This window comes from Cebidichthys violaceus, unplaced genomic scaffold (assembly GCF_023349555.1).
Source record: "Cebidichthys violaceus isolate CVI_PGR_0920_01 unplaced genomic scaffold, fCebVio1.0.p SCAF_160, whole genome shotgun sequence".
NCBI classification, from domain to species: domain Eukaryota; kingdom Metazoa; phylum Chordata; class Actinopteri; order Perciformes; family Stichaeidae; genus Cebidichthys; species Cebidichthys violaceus.
The window spans coordinates 32951-49668 of NW_027176330.1; the positions used below are offsets into that span (position 1 = coordinate 32951).

The window sequence follows — 16718 nt, forward strand, 5'->3', positions numbered from 1 at the left end:
TACAGCGTCAGGTATTTTCCGACCTGGAGTTTGCGAGCTGGTTCACTTCTTGGTCAGAGAGGAAATCTTCCTCAGACCGAATTAGTGGTGATGCTGTTGCGTGGATGTTCCTGTGTATGGTTGTTGCGTTCCCAAGATGTATATGGAATATAACAAAAGGTCCAATGTTCCCAGGTTTCTAAGTTCCTCTGCTCTATAAAGCACATAATAGAGAACCTCAAAAAGACGTTCCCCAGTGTAACCTCTGAGATGCCTCCTGGCTAAATTAATCTCATGGAGCTGGTCAGGCTTGTGGTAACAGCAGGTTTATTCCACATCTGCATTTATGATAAAGGACAACATAGAAGAATGGTCATCTTGTGGACAACAGCGCGTGCTCTGTCTAGTAACGAATCCTCCGTCGCTTTGAGGATTACCCATTTTGAAATACATTGATACAGTGGTATAATGATACAGTGATTGTATAGTGGGTTATTCATGTAAATAAAATAGCTGAAATAGAACAGAAACTGTCTCTCTCTTAAATGTATGAGGAGAAATACAAAAAAATGTATAACCAAAAATGTATTTATACAGATTTCTCACACTGGACTGTTACCTTTTTTTTAAAGTATTTTTCATTTTATAACAACAATTGTGTAACTGAGTACATTACAGTCATTTAGCAGACGCTTTTATCCAAAGCGACTTACAATTCAGTATTTATCTACACACCGTAGCAATTTTGGGGTTAAGTGTCTTGCTCAAGGACACATTGACATGGGACTAGTGGAGCAGGAGCCGCCGGCTCTCCACTTATCCACGGTCACCCGAGTAAACATGTAGACTATAGAAAATACTCCATCTGCATGTTTACAATATTACCACACTTTATAGAACAACATACTGTAACATACCTGCATTTATGATAAAGGACAACATAGAAGAATGGTCATCTTGTGGTCAACAGCGCGCGTTCAGACTAGAGACGGCATCACGTTAGTGTTAGCTAACTATACCGGAGACATTCTTACTGGCAATAAAACACATAAAAACGTATAGTTAGCTTAATGAAAACATGGCGAATATAATCTAAGACAAATAATATTAAAAAAAATAAAGCCAGTTTATTTATATACTTTTCAAGCTAGTTAACATTATATTGTCCACGGACATTCACAGACAGATTACCTAGGGTACATCTCAAAGTCTCTTAATTGTCATTTCCTCGATCCTCCGTCCCAACGCTCTTATTTAGCTCGGAGGATCGAGGAGAGGAGGGATCTCTGAGGAACCATGAGCGAGGACCCACGAGAACAGGCTTCCAGAAAGTGTTTTAAAGGCAGACACGCCCCCTCTTTGTTCATCAGTTATGTGATTGGACGCTGAAGCCGATCGGACTGATATTTTTTTCAACATGAAACCGATGAAGACAGATCGCAGATTAAACTCAAGCTTTAGATTTGATTAGTTTTCTGATTCAGTATCTGGTTTAAATATATGTTCATTGTAGACAAAAGGACCACAAACAACTTTCATTTATTAGAAAGATTTGTCTTTTCATGATCTAATATTTCCCTCAACTTTTATTTTATTTATGAATACAATTAAAGTGATGAAGCTTTTTACATAATTTATCATTTATTTCAGTCACTTGAGGCTGATAATTCCGGAGTGTCTGGTTTAATGAGTTATATAATTTAAGAGAAACCATAATCATATTCTGGGTTGTTTAATAATGACGTCACAGTCACAATTTCAAAACTTAGACGCAAATAAGTCATAAATATGACAAACGCATTCTGCCTAGAAATCGATCATGTGCTTATAAACAGGGCAGTTTATTAAAGAGGTAACAGAGAAAACACCTCTACAGTGATTACTGTGTCTTGATTAGTTACTATTATTACAGTTATGTGTGCAGACAAACTATCAAAAGTCTCCAGCTATTAAAGCCGACTGACAGTTGATCACAGCTGTGATCAACAGCGGCCGCCGTTATCAGAGACAGACGTCGCTTCACATGATGCAACTGAGGAAATGACGTCTCATGTCTCTTAAAACACATTTCCTCGTTCCTCTCTCCTCGCGTGGTTTCCTCCATGCATCCCTGGTGGGAGGGACTTAGACACAAGAAAATGACGCAAGTGAGGGAAACGGGGATGCAATTATGAGACTAGGGATGTACCCCTTGTAACGAATCCTCCGTCGCTTTGAGGATTACCCATAGTCCTTTGCATCTACTATTCAGTGCAGATACAAATTTATAACAGCAGGTAGCGTAGTTTTCCCATTTAGCGGGATTTCACCTGAACCTTCGCAACTCTGTTACACCAGCTCCGTATTCGCTTAATATGACATGGGCTGTTGTGGGAACTCGTCAAAGAAGCAGTGCTGTTCCCCCAGCACCAGTGACGTGCGGTGATGTTCGTGGCTGGTGAGGCACTGACATTAAGTCAGATTTACAAAGATATGAACCAAATAGAGTAGCTTACATCACCATTCAATTGGCAGCTTGCATATTGACTACTGGTTGTTTTTCATATTAGCATTATTTACACACACATATAGGTGTTACCACATCACTATTCTAAATGCACTAAAACGTATTGTTTGTAGCATTTGTCTCTATCCTACAAGGATTATAAATGCACTAAAAGTATTGTTTGTAGTGTTTCTCGATCCCGTTGCGCTGACTCTGAACTTACTGCATCTTCTAAAGCCTTCTCCACAAGCGGCCAGCAGTCTTTCCGGTAGGCGTCTCTGTTTGAATAAGAACTATTCAAATAGTTCTTATTTCACAACAGTTTCCTTTTTCAAACCCCAAGTTTCACCTTCAGTTTCATGTGTTAAAACTTCCATTAGAATTGATCATTTCTGTCACATCCGTCTTTTTGGAAATAATGATCTGCATCATCACAGTGAGCCGTCTTTGTGATCAACATAACACACTCACAGATAGTGTTCCAAACACTTTATTACAGCCGTAGATGCTCATAGTAAGTCATGATTGCTTTGGTTGCGCTCACTGAGAGTATGGTTACTCCCAAAAAGCCTATTGATCCGGCCACAATAGATATCATAGTCATGTGCTCTGCCCCTGCAAAGAGAGGCACACAGGTCAGTTCATTAACTGTGTAATCAGAGTGCACGTACACACCTCACACTGAACGCTAGACTTATGATAGTGAAAAACATTTCAAACAAAACTGTAAGAGATATTTCAGGGTTCATCAGTGTACATTACTTAAATTATTTCAATTAGTAAAAAACACATTCCAACTTGTCAAAAAGATAAAAAACAAAACAAAGTATTGTTTGTAGAATAAACATTGTAATACACATATAATGAAATTAAAATATAGCTTCAGATGGAGGATAATGTGATCATCTGCACATGAACTCACAGTCAGACGGTGGGACTCCTGACGCCCCCTTCCTGTTGATGACCACCAGAGGTCCAGCTGACACAACAGCAGCTTGTTTCCCGTCTCTGCCCGTCCGGCTCAATGACCTCTTGGTGCGCTGCTGGCTGGTGCAGTTCTAGTGCAAAATAAGGCTCAGTTGGTGACTTTCACTTCTTGACATTTGTCATTATGACACGGTCTCACAGCAGTGTTTGGCTATCAAACCAGTTGACAGCTTAACTTAACAGATAATGATTTCCCTGTCACAGTTACCCAACAGTAGCCTGTATGAAATAGTAGAATAGCTCCACCTTGACCAACTAAAACAGTAAATTGTTACTTACACATTGTAATGGAGTATTATTACATGTATTGCTACTTCCACCACTGATCAAAGCCTCAAGTCAGGGAAGGAAAGTCTCCCAATTGCAGTTAATGCCACATATTACATGAAAGTCTGTAACTTGATTGGCTGCAGCCTTAAATTCTGAAAGATTTCCACTGATGCACATGTGTGGCTTTTCTGTTGGAAGGTAACCTTTAAAGACTCCTCAAAGATAGCATCAACAGCATCGGGACACGTTTTGGGCAACATCATAGACCGAGGAAGGTGACCATTAGATGGCATAGACCAGTAGCTAGAATTGACCAGTAACTGGACATGTAACTGGTCTTAAACATTAGCCGGTCTACTTCAGACCCTTCAGTTTACCTTTGAACAGTCCTCAACGCGTACGCATACGTTGGCCTGGCAGTGGATGTAGAGGGGCAGCCCTTTGGGCATGGTGAACATCTGAATGGAAAATCTGCTCGTCTGTGCCTGGCCGTTAACAGAGAGCCAGTGGAACGTGTTGTCGACGGCACAGCTGGGGACAAGAGAGGATGACGTTCAGTATCGTTATCATCCAAGGCAGCTAAGGTGGTTCAGATGTACCACCTTAGCTGTTGTTTCAACGACAGTATGAAATAATATCATTAACGTACTACAGCATCAATAAAGGAAACCATCTATGCACTGAACTGAGACGGGGTGATATGGCCAGAATCTTCTATCCTGATATAGGTAATTTCATATCTTGAGAACGATATATTACCATATGGCATGTTTTCTGGTAAGTCAATAAATGGATAAAATCAATAAAGTGAATTAAATACTTGATAAATAAAAAGCATTTTTCAGTGCAACTTCAGTGCAAAATAATCAGATTTTCAGAGAAATTTTAAGTAGTTTGTGCTTGAATAACGATTAATAATCATCATGAATTATCGTTCGGCACTAAACCAAGACAACGGTGACATTTTTCCACCCACCCATCCTTAAGAAGAACACCCTGGACTGCGTCCTGTGGGTCGGTGCTCTCAGTGGCCCAGCATGACTCCACCTGCAGCAGCACGTCTGACGCAAAGGAGTTGTTGGTCTGCAGGGTCACTTGGAAGAACAGGGTGTCCCCAAGCTCCATGGACACAGCATCCCTGTAGCTGAAGGTGAAAGACTCATCGGTGTGCAGGGTCATGGTCAGGCCCAGCTGCAGTGAAGAGTTGAACTCCACCAGGGCGATGGACGAGAGCCTACGACGACAGAAAGAATGTGTTCTGGTTGTTTTCGTCCTTACATTAACAATGCTGTTTTCTTTAAATTCAGGCAAAGAGACAGAATGAGGATGTTCATCTCACCACTCCATGTCCACACTGACTTGAGCATTGCGAACATAGTGTCGTGGGTAGACACACTTCCAGACGACTTTTAGATCCCGCCTGCTGATGGTTTGCTCTCTGGTCAAGGTCACAGCCAGATTGTTTTGCAATTCGATGTGAGTTTTGTTCACCTGGGGCACACGGGCACACACACACACACACACACACACACACACACACACACACACACACACACACACACACACACACACACACACACACACACACACACACACACACACACACACACACACACACACACACACACACACACACGCCCAAATTTCTCTGGAGGTCTCAATAACTTGCTGCAGTTTAGGGAACATGTAGTTTGCTGAACTTCCAAATGGTCATTTAGTAACCATACCTGGTATGTGAAAATAAGCTTTTTGGGGTAAACAGGGCAAATCTATGGCTTCTTAATTACTGATGATTCAAGGCTCTTCTCATTGTATCTGTATTTATGATATTGTTACTTCAAGTAGTAAGTGCTGCCCTGCATGTCCCTGCACATAATCTGTCACTGTCACTTACCCGCCTCCGAGTTCCACATTCGGAGGCTTTTCGTGAGGTACGGAAGTAGTAGAACACCTCACTCTCATCCACAGTGCACCGCCCATCGTTCAGCCTCACGTCAACCTCTCCCCCAATGTAAGAAGTCAGGTAGGGCTTTGCTATTCCACCGGTCACCATTCTATCCAGACATTGGCTGAAAAGGCCTTTTTCTGTCAGAGTCAAAAAGAAAAATCCAATTGTTTGAGGCGATGATAACACAGAAGTGTTAGTTTTTAAAAAGCAACAGCAGAAACGTAACTGAATGCTAAAGCCACAGTGTCCACCAGATGCTGGCTTCTGAAGAACACAGTTTATTTAGAGAGAGAAGTTGGGGGGGCTTTCCCAGTTGCTTTCAAACAAAGTCAAATACTTTTTAGAATCCAAATAATCCAAATATGTGTATTGGTGGTGGTAGGAAAGCGTCAGAATGATTCAAGGGGCCTAGAACACGGCACCATTGTTTCAGGGAGGGATTTCCTGATGGTCTAAGGATTATGGCACCAACCATGAGCCACAGCGTTCCTGGGTAACATCCTGCTGGGGACCTTTGTTACATATGTTATCATAGATAGATTACTGAACAGGCATACCAGGCACAGGCCCAGGGGCCTGAAGTGTCAGGTACCCCCGTGGCCTTCACCTACAAATTGACCAGAACCACTATTATGAAAAGTGGCAAAACCACAAAGAGCAACTACAAAGACTCAAAATTATTACAAAAAGAGACACAAACCAGACTACAAAGAGACTCAAAACAACCACAAAGAGATAAAAAATGACTACAAAAACATATAAAAACAAACAAAGAGACACAAAAACAACAGAACAGGCTAGAGACCGTGCATCTTGCTCCTATATAGGAGAGGTGGTGGAGCTTTTTGCACGTCTGTGTCCAGGGGCCCATTGTCTCATAATACATCCCTGCATGTCGTTCCCCATCGCAACTCATTTCTTGTCATCTCTAGACTGTCACTATCAAAATAAAGGCATAAAATGCCCCCAGAAATAACAAAGAGAATATCAGGGAGACAGGGGAGCAGTTTTCAGAGCACCCTTATCAATTACTCTTGATTAATAGACAAAACAACAATTACCACTAAGAAGATACTAGGCAATGTTTAAATATTTTCTTAATTAGCAGTAGCCCCAACCAATCACAGTCACCCTGATTTTTGAACTCCTAACAACAACAACAACAACAACAACAACAACAACAGGCTGTAAACCCACAGAAAAAGTCACTGTGGTTAACTTATTGGTGACGTCCACAGCCTTTAAACGTGGCAAATGTTCTGCTGTGCTCATAATAAAGAAGTGTCAGTATTCAGAACCAAATGTACAGGATAGAATTCATCCTTTAACTGAATTAATACAAGTAGAACTGAATTTCCACCCGTTTAAAAAGGCAGTGTGTATTTCTTTGGATAAGATATGCAACTTTAAAAAGTTTACCGTTGCAGACTGGATGTGAAGCCGCAGGAGGCTCAATGATGGAGCTCACGTCGTAGTAGCCATGTTTGCACATGCAGATGTAGGAGCCCAGAGTGTTGATGCACAGAGAGTTACGAGGACACAAAGTTTGCCTGGAGGAAGCACACAGATCTGGACCTGACAAACAAACAGTCGAGGCAAATAAGATTAAAGTGAAGAGCCTTAGTTTGAAGTCTATCACACACTTGAACCAGTCAAGCTGGTTGTTCGCCATCACCTACCCTTCCAGTGAATGACCCCATCTGTGACCGTTATGTTGTCAATCTTCAGGGAGTGAATGTAATCCAGCTGATCCTCAACAGACAGGGGCACATCTCCTTCAGTTTGGGATGCATCAAAAGACATAAACAGAACCTCCGTTTTATCTGGCTCGTCTGCAGGCTCAAAGGAGGCCAGCTCAACGCGGACTGGCTGATTAAAGTCTTTCAACAGTTCCTGCAGCTGAATGAAAGGCACACAAACAATTCAATGAATATTTTTGTTTTGTATTTTTTGTCATTGCGGTGAGGCACTGACATAAGTTGCTTAAATCACCATTCAATTGGCAGCTTGCACATTGACTACTGGTTGTTTTTCATCACACACACACACACACACACACACACACACACACACACACACACACACACACACACACACACACACACACACACACACACACACACACACACACACACACACACACACACACACACACACACTTTCAGAAGCGGAAAGCTCGCCACCCGCAAAAATCGTGAGATCCCGCGCTAATCTGTGTAACAACCACGGATGTAGAAAGAGAACAACAAACACATAAAAGGTTACTTTACCTGTCCGACGTTGAATTGCTGTTGACTTGGTCATATTTCCCTGTTTTCATATTTTTAAGCTTAGATATTGAATCTTACATTTTTGCAGTCGAAGCAAAATATAAGAAGAAGAAAAGAAGTGTAGAAGAAGAGCAACGACAGAACAAGCATAAACCCGACCCGTGGACTCTCGCACGCCCCCTTCATTGAGGCAGAGGTACCGTTTGCCTCCCCTCTGTGCTTTTTCACTTCGGTTAATGTCAGATCAGCAAGACTAAATATGTTCTACACACACGTGAAATACAGTACCTATTCTATGTAAAGAAATTACATAATAAAAGTGTCTACAGATATTACAGTGGTGACAAACAATGAGAAAGCAAAAGTCATGCACTCAACCCAGTTAGTGAGGGATTCACAATCTGAGGGACAGCTCGTCGCTGCCTCACCTCACGTGTCTCCTCTGAACAGGACATGCGCTAATTCAGCAATTTTGATTAGAAAAATGCTTGAAATGATTGGAATCATACAGAAATTACATTTATAGCACAGATCAGTAGAGAATTATTTTTTATTTTATCATTTGTTTTTTACTTTTCGTGATGAGAGCGTCCCCTGACCGCACGTCCCTGGTCTAGTGCTTTTATTGTGAAAGGTGACAACAGAAGTGAAGTTGTTCTGCGCAGCCTTTGTAAGGTTTTAAGGAGTAATACGGTTTGCCATCTTGGTTTGGCCTATAGAGCCTCCACGTTGTTCTACACTGCAGTGTACATTTTTGAACATCAGTTTTTGCCCAATGTGACTGTTTGATGCCTGTATTCGGGATGCTAAAACTCTCCAAAACTTACTTGGAAAAAGATTGCTGCTTTTTCAGTGCATAATTCAGTGTGAAAGTATTGGCAAAAACAACAGTTCATACATGAGGTGTACACACACACACACACACACACACACACACACACACACACACACACACACACACACACACACACACACACACACACACACACACACACACACACACACACACACACACACACACACACACACACACACATATGTTCATATTGACGTGCGATTTAATTGGCACGAAAAATACAGCCCCGGTGGGTAAAGGCCTTTAAGCACGGCCTCTGGTGGTCAGGAAGGAAATAGAAAAATGTTTTTCTCTCACCTTATCTTTGTAAATCTTCGCCATTTTAGCTCTTGGTTCGGACGCGTCATCCTGTAGATCCTCAGGCAGGGACCAGGGCATGATCATCGTGAGACCCAGAAGGGAGAAATCAAACTGCAGAACTACAGAAGCCACAAAAATGTAAAACACATTGGGTTATGTTTATCATGGAAGGTAGTTGACAATCAAAATCAAGGATATCATAACCTTTTGGTTACACAACACAACGACAGCAGTCGTGTTGGACCAATGGTACCACAGACTGACCTTCGTCTAGAACATGTCCAGCAGCCCTCATATGGAGCTCGAAGGAGGAATTGGCTCCCTCAAAACCCACATGGGAATGTTTCGACTCCCACTGTCCATCACATTCCTCCCACACGTCGAGCACGTAGGTCTTCCCTTCCTCCAGCCCGGGGAGATGCAGCTCTGGGTCGGTCACGCGGCTGCTCTGCATGGTGGTGCCGTTCTCCAGAGACAGCTCATACAAAAAGGCCACAGCTGGCTGGTGGGTGGTGTGTGGCATCCACTGGGCGGTGGAGTCGTTCGAGCGATATCTGAGCTCAGACACACCGTGAGGTCCTGGATGCAGACAGTATCGGGCCATACATAAACAGTGATAGATAATGTGTTTATGGTCTACAAAAACACACTGACAAACAATTCAAAGCTTCTGTGAAAAACCTGAGAAGCTAATAAGTGACAAATGTCACCTATCATTTTCCTAATAAAGAGAGAATCAAATGAAAATGAGAGGAGTAACTCAATTAAGTTTTTGTGCCAATACCCAAGATGCTAATTATACAAAACATTTTTTAAACCAAACAAATTTTACAATTAACCTTCATTAGCTGAAAACACACCGTGAAAAGGGTTAAAGTTGTAAGATGAAAACACGGACAACTCCCAGACTGAATAAATCCGTGGTAGCAACCTGTCAATCACAAGGTAGCCCTGCCCTAAAGCATACCCTGCTTTATGGTCTATTTGACTCTAAATGGACCATAATTTACTAAATGAACATCATGCTGTATTGAAGAAAACTTGAAACTAGAGATTGAGACCATAAACTCATGTTTACAATGTTTACTGAGGGAATAAATAAAGTGAGAAGTAGAGTCATTTTCTCATAGACTTCTATACAACGGGACTTCTTTTTGCAACCAGAGGATGCCGTCTGACTAATATCCAAGATGTTTTTTAAGGTCACATTCTTACTTAAGAGTTCAACCACTTATGTGAATATCTGTCACAGTACGTATTACTTGACTTTCAAGTGCAGAGCTATACATGTGCTGGAGAAAAAAAATCCTTGTTAACACTACATAACAGTGCATTTTTATAGTGGGTTTGGCAGTAGAGTTAGAATATACGGAAGAATGTAAATCACTTTGTCCCCAGATTAATGCATCTGATTGTCTTATACCCATATATGATGCATCAATCAATTACAGAAGAATGAGTCATCTCTTTTATAGCACATACAGATGTTTTGGGACATGAACAGGGAAACAATGTGTAACACAGATGGACGAGCAGGGAATCAGTATCCATGGTGCTGGATGTCTCCTGGTTATGGTGTTAAGTGGTAGCGAGACTCCTCTACAGTGTCACTGTGTTTTCTTTAACAATTTTAATGATTTTACTTTTTCTAGCGGTAGCAATGTTTATTCTTCGATCATTTGTGAATACCAGATTCTGGTTCAAGATTGCATTGCTTGATGTATTTCATATATGATATGATTTGTTCTTTCGAGGGGAATTATTTAGCTGTATACTTTACTAACCAACCGCTGGGACTTTACTTCTGATTTTCCACTCGCCAACAAAAGTCCCACATCAGTGGCAAACCAGCGATTCCGTTGGCAAAACGCAGCTTGAGCGCTATATGTGTTCAAAGACGCAAGTCGAGAGGTTATGTAGCATGCATAACTAGCATGCTAAATATCTGGACTGTGAGGGAGCTACAGCCAATGAAAGTGCAGGAAACGGGTTCAGAAGAAACCTGGTGGCGAGGACGCCTGCAACAATAGCAACTTTACTGAATAAGTTGCCTTTGCAACACGGACAAAATGTGTTGTTGCACCACGGCTGTTTGCATGAATAAACATAAAGACATAACACACTTTGTCTAGCTTTCTCTGGACAGATAACGAAGCAGTGCACGTTGTGTTGTCTTTTCATTAGTTTCCCCATTACCCGTGTGTGCTGTGACCGTCTTGGTGCTCATGAGCACGTCGTCTCCACACAGCGCCTCCACCTTGGCCTGGTATTGTTGGCATGGAAGCAGCCCCCCCACGGTGACGCTGGTGATAAGCGTGGTGCCTTGCAGCGCCCCCTCGTGGTAGACTCTGAACATGGAGATGGACGAGGTGTTCCTCACCTCCCAGCTCAGGGTGTAGTTGTCGGGGCCGAACGATGTCTGACGCAAGGCCTCGATGCTGGAGTGAGCTGAGGATGGGGGGGGGGGGGTATTAAGTTGCATTAACTGTCACACACATTTGTGGCTTGTGGTCAGTTAGCTGACAGCTCTTTAAAGTCAGACTGTGCAACTTTTGCTGAGCAACCACAAGGGGGTGTTAAATGCTACAACATAGTGTAGCACAAGAACAGAAGAGTCAGCAGAAGAGTTACATGGCAATATCAGCAAAAATGTAGCTGTTAGATTAGCTAACATTAGCCACCATAAGCTCCCGGACCGAGGAAAGTTGTATTGGCCCCCCCATGTGTATTGGACTGAGGAATGGTGTGTTTGATTGCTTATCATTTCTAATTTTCATTTAAGAGAAAGAAGTAGATGTGCTCTGGGAAATATTGCCTATATATGGATGGAAAAATAAAAAAGACAAAACAAACATGATCACCGACCATGTGTAGGGCTTACCAGAGTTTCCATTGTTCAGGACCATCTTGCTGTAGCGGGACTCCATCCCCGCCTGGCAAACCGTCTGCAGGCCAAACTTAACCCTTGCGCAGGGTTCCAGGTCAGACAAGACGAACGCAAAGTTGTCCTTTAGCAAAAAGAGCACCTCCTCTGTGACGTGGTCCGCACCATTGAGGTAGAAGGCGGTGAGGAGGAAGGAGGAGAACTTCTCAGGGCAGTCCCAGGCCAACGATATGCTGTTGCTGTTCCACGACTTCACCTCAAAGTCCTTGGGAAGGTCTGGGTCTGGTGGGAGGGGGACAATTGGCGTTTTAAACCTGCATTTACAGATTTATGGCAACTTGGGGGCAGTGTAAACAAGCTGTGAACACAACATTTACATAATATCACCTGAAAGTTTGGTAAACTGAACAGTTGCATCATCTAGCAAATACAGCACAACATTAGCTTTCATTTGGAGTCTTGTGTCTGGCCACTTGATGAATGGAAGCCCTTGAAGCTGTTTTCAACGAGCTTCTGAGGAAAATATCTATCTCTTCAGCTGCTTAATCCACCACTTTGGTCACTATATTTATTGTCTGTCATTAGGTTCTGAAACCTGCTTCAGATAATTGATCATCAGAAATACTGATAGCAATATTTCATGGAAAATGCCATAAATCGTCTGATTCCAGCTTCTCCAACGTGAAGATTTCCTTTTTTTCTTGCTCGTATATAATACTGACTATCTTTGAGTTTAGAATTGTTGTTTGCACCAACAAGAATAAGTTTTTTTAAACCTCTTTAGCTCGGGAAACTTGTATCAGATCTTAGTTGCAGTCTAATCTCAAGTGTCTCTGCATTCATGTGCAGATTCTGTAAGCAATAAGACAAGATTTTAGTATCAGGGCATTCTGGTTCACATTTGTATTTAGAGTAGTATTGCCCAATCACGTTGGAGCAGGCTTTGATTGAATGTAGGTAAACAGTCCATGTAAAGAGCATAAGACATGGAACACATTGGCCGAAATGCAAAAACCAGGAACTCACCAACCTGCCTTTGGACTGTGATTTAGCTTTTCATTGGTTAAAATTAGCTTGTAAACTGGCTACTTGTGAGACAATCAGGTCGGACACGTTGTCTCTCAACACAAAACCCAGTCTTGTATCTCAAGTTGGTAATTGGATAAACAAAGCAGCGCAGAACCCCAGAACATTATCCACATTGGAATATTTGATTTTCTCCATATGCCTGGCCCTATGTGCATGACTAAATACCAAAAGAGTTAAGAGAGACATACGTTTGCGTTTTGTAATCTGTGTGAACTGTGCGTCATTTTTTTCCACCCATCGTCTGCTCATCCATCCAACCACGAGACCTTACCGGTAATAATAGAGAGGCAGGTGAGGGAGCGAGTGCCTGCAGTCTCCACACAGGGCACATAGGCGCTGCAGGCATCCAGAGCTGTGAAGCGGTAGTGGTTGTTGGTGGTGAAGTCCGTGCTGAGGGTGTTAAAGGAGCCCAATTCAGTGTAGTACAGAGTCACAGTGTGGCTGCTGCTGACGGCTGGGCGGTTCTCCACCCACGAGACGAGCAACATGGAGGGAGTCCTGGACTCCAGCTTGACAGGGAGACGCATAGTGTGGCCTAGGATGAGCAAAATCAGAAATATAATATAAAAAAAAATAAAAAATAGTATAAAAGCATAACAAAAAAACAAATGATGAACACATTTACTCGCATAAATGTGCTTGGCAAACTTCACTGCAGTCCAAATCTTGACATATTGGAGTGCAGCACTAGAGTAAAGGTAATTTGTCTGGAAACTGTGGACACAGTCTGGTCAGTAGGTGCTCTAATATCTTTTTCTGGACAGTCTGATAAAAAAAAAAGACCAACACACATCACCATCCTTGAACCCGTTAAGTAACATAAAATAAACAGAAGGCAAGAGACACCCTACTGTTGGCCTTCAATGACCTTTAAATGAATAGTTTGACATTTGGGGAATTAAGCATCTTTGCTTTCTTACTAAGAGTTAGAAGAGAGGATCAATACCAATCTCATGTCTACCAGTTTAATATGAAGCTAAAGTCAACATAAGCTAACACTAGTGTTGTTAATTTTCACATATCTAACACACTAACACATATTTGAAAGAAAAGCTGGAAGGCAGATTTTGGTACTTTTGGACAGAGCCAGGCTAGCTGTTTCCCAACCATTCCCAGTCTATGCTATGCTAAGCAGCCACTGTGGCTGCTGCCGCTTAGCTTAGACCCGAATCTGCACATCGTCTCCCCAGCTTAACCTAACCTCTGACCAAAGTCTGCGATAAAAGCAATGAGTCCAAAACAGATTATCCCCTTTAAAAATCCAAAAGCCAGGTCGATATATAAATAAAAAAAAACAAGAATACACATCAAATTCGCCCAAACAGATAATCTCACCAATTGCAAGGAAGAAGTTTTCATCCTGGTGGAAGAATAATGTTCCATTTTCACATGCAAACACCTCGGTGGGACTCATCAAGTCCAGGAAGCCCTGAAGAGAGAACGAGAGATCATCAAAAGTAGGCAAAAGAGAGATGGACTGCACCTGTAGTTTGATCTGTTCCATCAGAATTACCTTAGTGGCATTTGTTGTTTGCTCAGCGGGTTTCTGCCGGCCTCTGACTTTAGTGTACTTAGTACCTTAGATGAACACATTTAATCAAACATTTAATAACTACTGGTTATTTGTGGATGAAAACATAATTCCAAGTTAAAAGATGCTTACGCGGGGTGATTCTTAAAGTCCATGCCTGAACAGAGCCTCCATACTGCAGTGTTAGCTTGTTATCTACAGCTGGGGGCACCGTCAGGGAGGTAACTTTACCCTCCTTCCTGATGGATTTTAGTGCCGTATCGTTGAGCCATATGTTTCCATTCTGTCTACAAAGATGGAAAATAATGAAGCCTTGGTACAATCCCATTTTCCCCCTTAAAGAGAAGGTCATTCCAAGTCATCTATAGATCTGCTAAACACCACATGGACACACCTTGTAAAACTTAAATAGTGATATATTTCCCCTTACCAGCCACTCTTCAATTTAATATCCATCTGATACATTAGGTCAGCTTTTCCAAGGTGCACTTTCTGGCTAAAGGCATGTGGACACCCCATACACTTGTGTACTTTGGGTCTGGGGGTTTTCATGGCTCTTAGCTGGGTCCCTTATTTCCAATTTGGGTAAATCTTGATGCAACAGCACAAAATTAATTCCAGACAATAGTGCGCTTCCACCTTTGAGGCAACAATTTGGTCCATTTTCAGTTTCAACATGCATGCCCCAGTGCACAACTGGAGACCCATAAATAAATGGTTTTGGTGGGGAAGAACTTGACTTACTGACCGACCAGCACAGATCTCACACTCTACCGGAACGCCAACCTCGAGGCAGACCTGATCACCCAACATCAATGTTGGACCCCTCTAACACACTTGTAGCTGAAGGGGAACAGATCAGCTGATGGTTTTGGAATGGCATGTTCAACAGTTCAGGTGTCCACATACTTTTGGCCACCTCCAAACAAATAAAAAAAAATATATAATTTCATAGGAGAGTCTGAGTTAAAATCTTGATCCGGTTCTATGACAGCTGTTATAATTTGTCTAATACCACAGATTAAAATATTGAATTTACATTGAATTACTACATGCCGAATTTAACTGGAATATAAAATGATTCATAAAATCTCTCAAGTAATGTTATATCATATGTCTAGACTTGCCAATTAGGAGAGAAAACTGAAAATTGTGTTTTTGTAAATGTAGTTTTGCGTGAGGTTCCCTTCAAACAACAGCAAACGCAACATGAAGCGTTGTGTTAAATACTAAAGACTACACTCCAAAAGACTCCAAAGCATGCTTTTCTTGACTTTACCTCTCCAGAGCACCGCCCTTATTCATCCAGCAAATTGAGAAGGAAATGTCGTCGCAACGTCCTGCAGGGAAAATCAATTGAAATACTTCCAAAGTATGATCTAAACTCAGTCATGTATCGGGATGCTACTCACCAAACGATATAGTATGAGGCACCAGTATGAAAATGATGAACGACAACTGTAGGGAGTTCCTGAAAATATAAAATCAGATTAATCCGCTGAATTCGAGAGACAAGTGATATCAAACAGAGTGTGGACACTTGTTTTTTCTTTTCTTACATTGTCTTTGAGATTCCAGCAAGGCCAAACTTGTGTTTATTAAAGTGAGCGCTCAGCTGGAAACGTCACGCTCCTAATGAGTCTCAGGTGTGAGCTGCCTTCACGCACCTGCTTAGATTCAGTTCCTGACAATATGGACACCCTTTGTATCATATATTTTAAACCAACACTTTTCATTTCAAACGTCATTTCACAAGGTAACGTTATAGTAGGAAACTATATTTTGTTGTGATGAACGACTCACGTGTGTATTCTATTTAAAACAGGCGTTATTTTGTTCAGATCTGGAACGACTTTGCTATAATTTGACTTTGAACATTGCACATTGTTACTTTCAAGCACGTCAGTCGGGAAAGAAACACGGTATAAACTTGATTTGTTTTTGTTTTTTAAATGTCAGACAAAGTCCTTGTTGCAAACATTTCATGTCCGTTAGCTTTACAAAAAAAATATTTAATTTTAAATTTTAAATTCCATCAAATATTCTACAAGAAAGAAAAAATGAAACAGTACACTAACAGTGATTAAGATTCAGACAACTTTATTGATAATAACACATT

At 41.7% G+C, this 16718-nt stretch overlaps 1 protein-coding gene across 1 annotated transcript; it reads right to left on the reverse strand.

Annotated features, from left to right (window-relative positions):
- Positions 1–2938: 2938 nt before the first annotated feature.
- On the reverse strand, positions 2939–16054 carry LOC137873344 (uncharacterized). The gene is made up of 18 exons (XM_068711543.1): positions 16012–16054; positions 15879–15939; positions 14732–14886; positions 14582–14646; positions 14404–14497; positions 13340–13603; positions 11977–12261; positions 11292–11543; positions 9360–9674; positions 9093–9214; positions 7349–7568; positions 7089–7244; positions 5616–5806; positions 5061–5212; positions 4698–4955; positions 4099–4252; positions 3387–3522; positions 2939–3079 (listed from the first exon to the last, which is right to left on the reverse strand). The coding sequence occupies exons 2-18, from the start codon at positions 15902–15904 to the stop codon at positions 2958–2960; spliced, it is 2967 nt and encodes a 988-aa protein (XP_068567644.1). The 5' UTR covers positions 15905–15939; positions 16012–16054; the 3' UTR covers positions 2939–2957.
- Between the last annotated feature and the right edge of the window lie 664 nt (positions 16055–16718).

Coding starts and splice junctions, on each gene's coding strand:
- LOC137873344 (XM_068711543.1), bottom strand. CDS start 15,904: ATGAATAAGGGCGGTGCTCTGGAGAG. Junction 14,647..14,731: donor GACTTTAAGAATCACCCCGC/GTAAGCATCTTT, acceptor TGTTCATCTAAG/GTACTAAGTACACTAAAGTC. Junction 9,675..11,291: donor GACGGTCACAGCACACACGG/GTAATGGGGAAA, acceptor GTCTGCATCCAG/GACCTCACGGTGTGTCTGAG.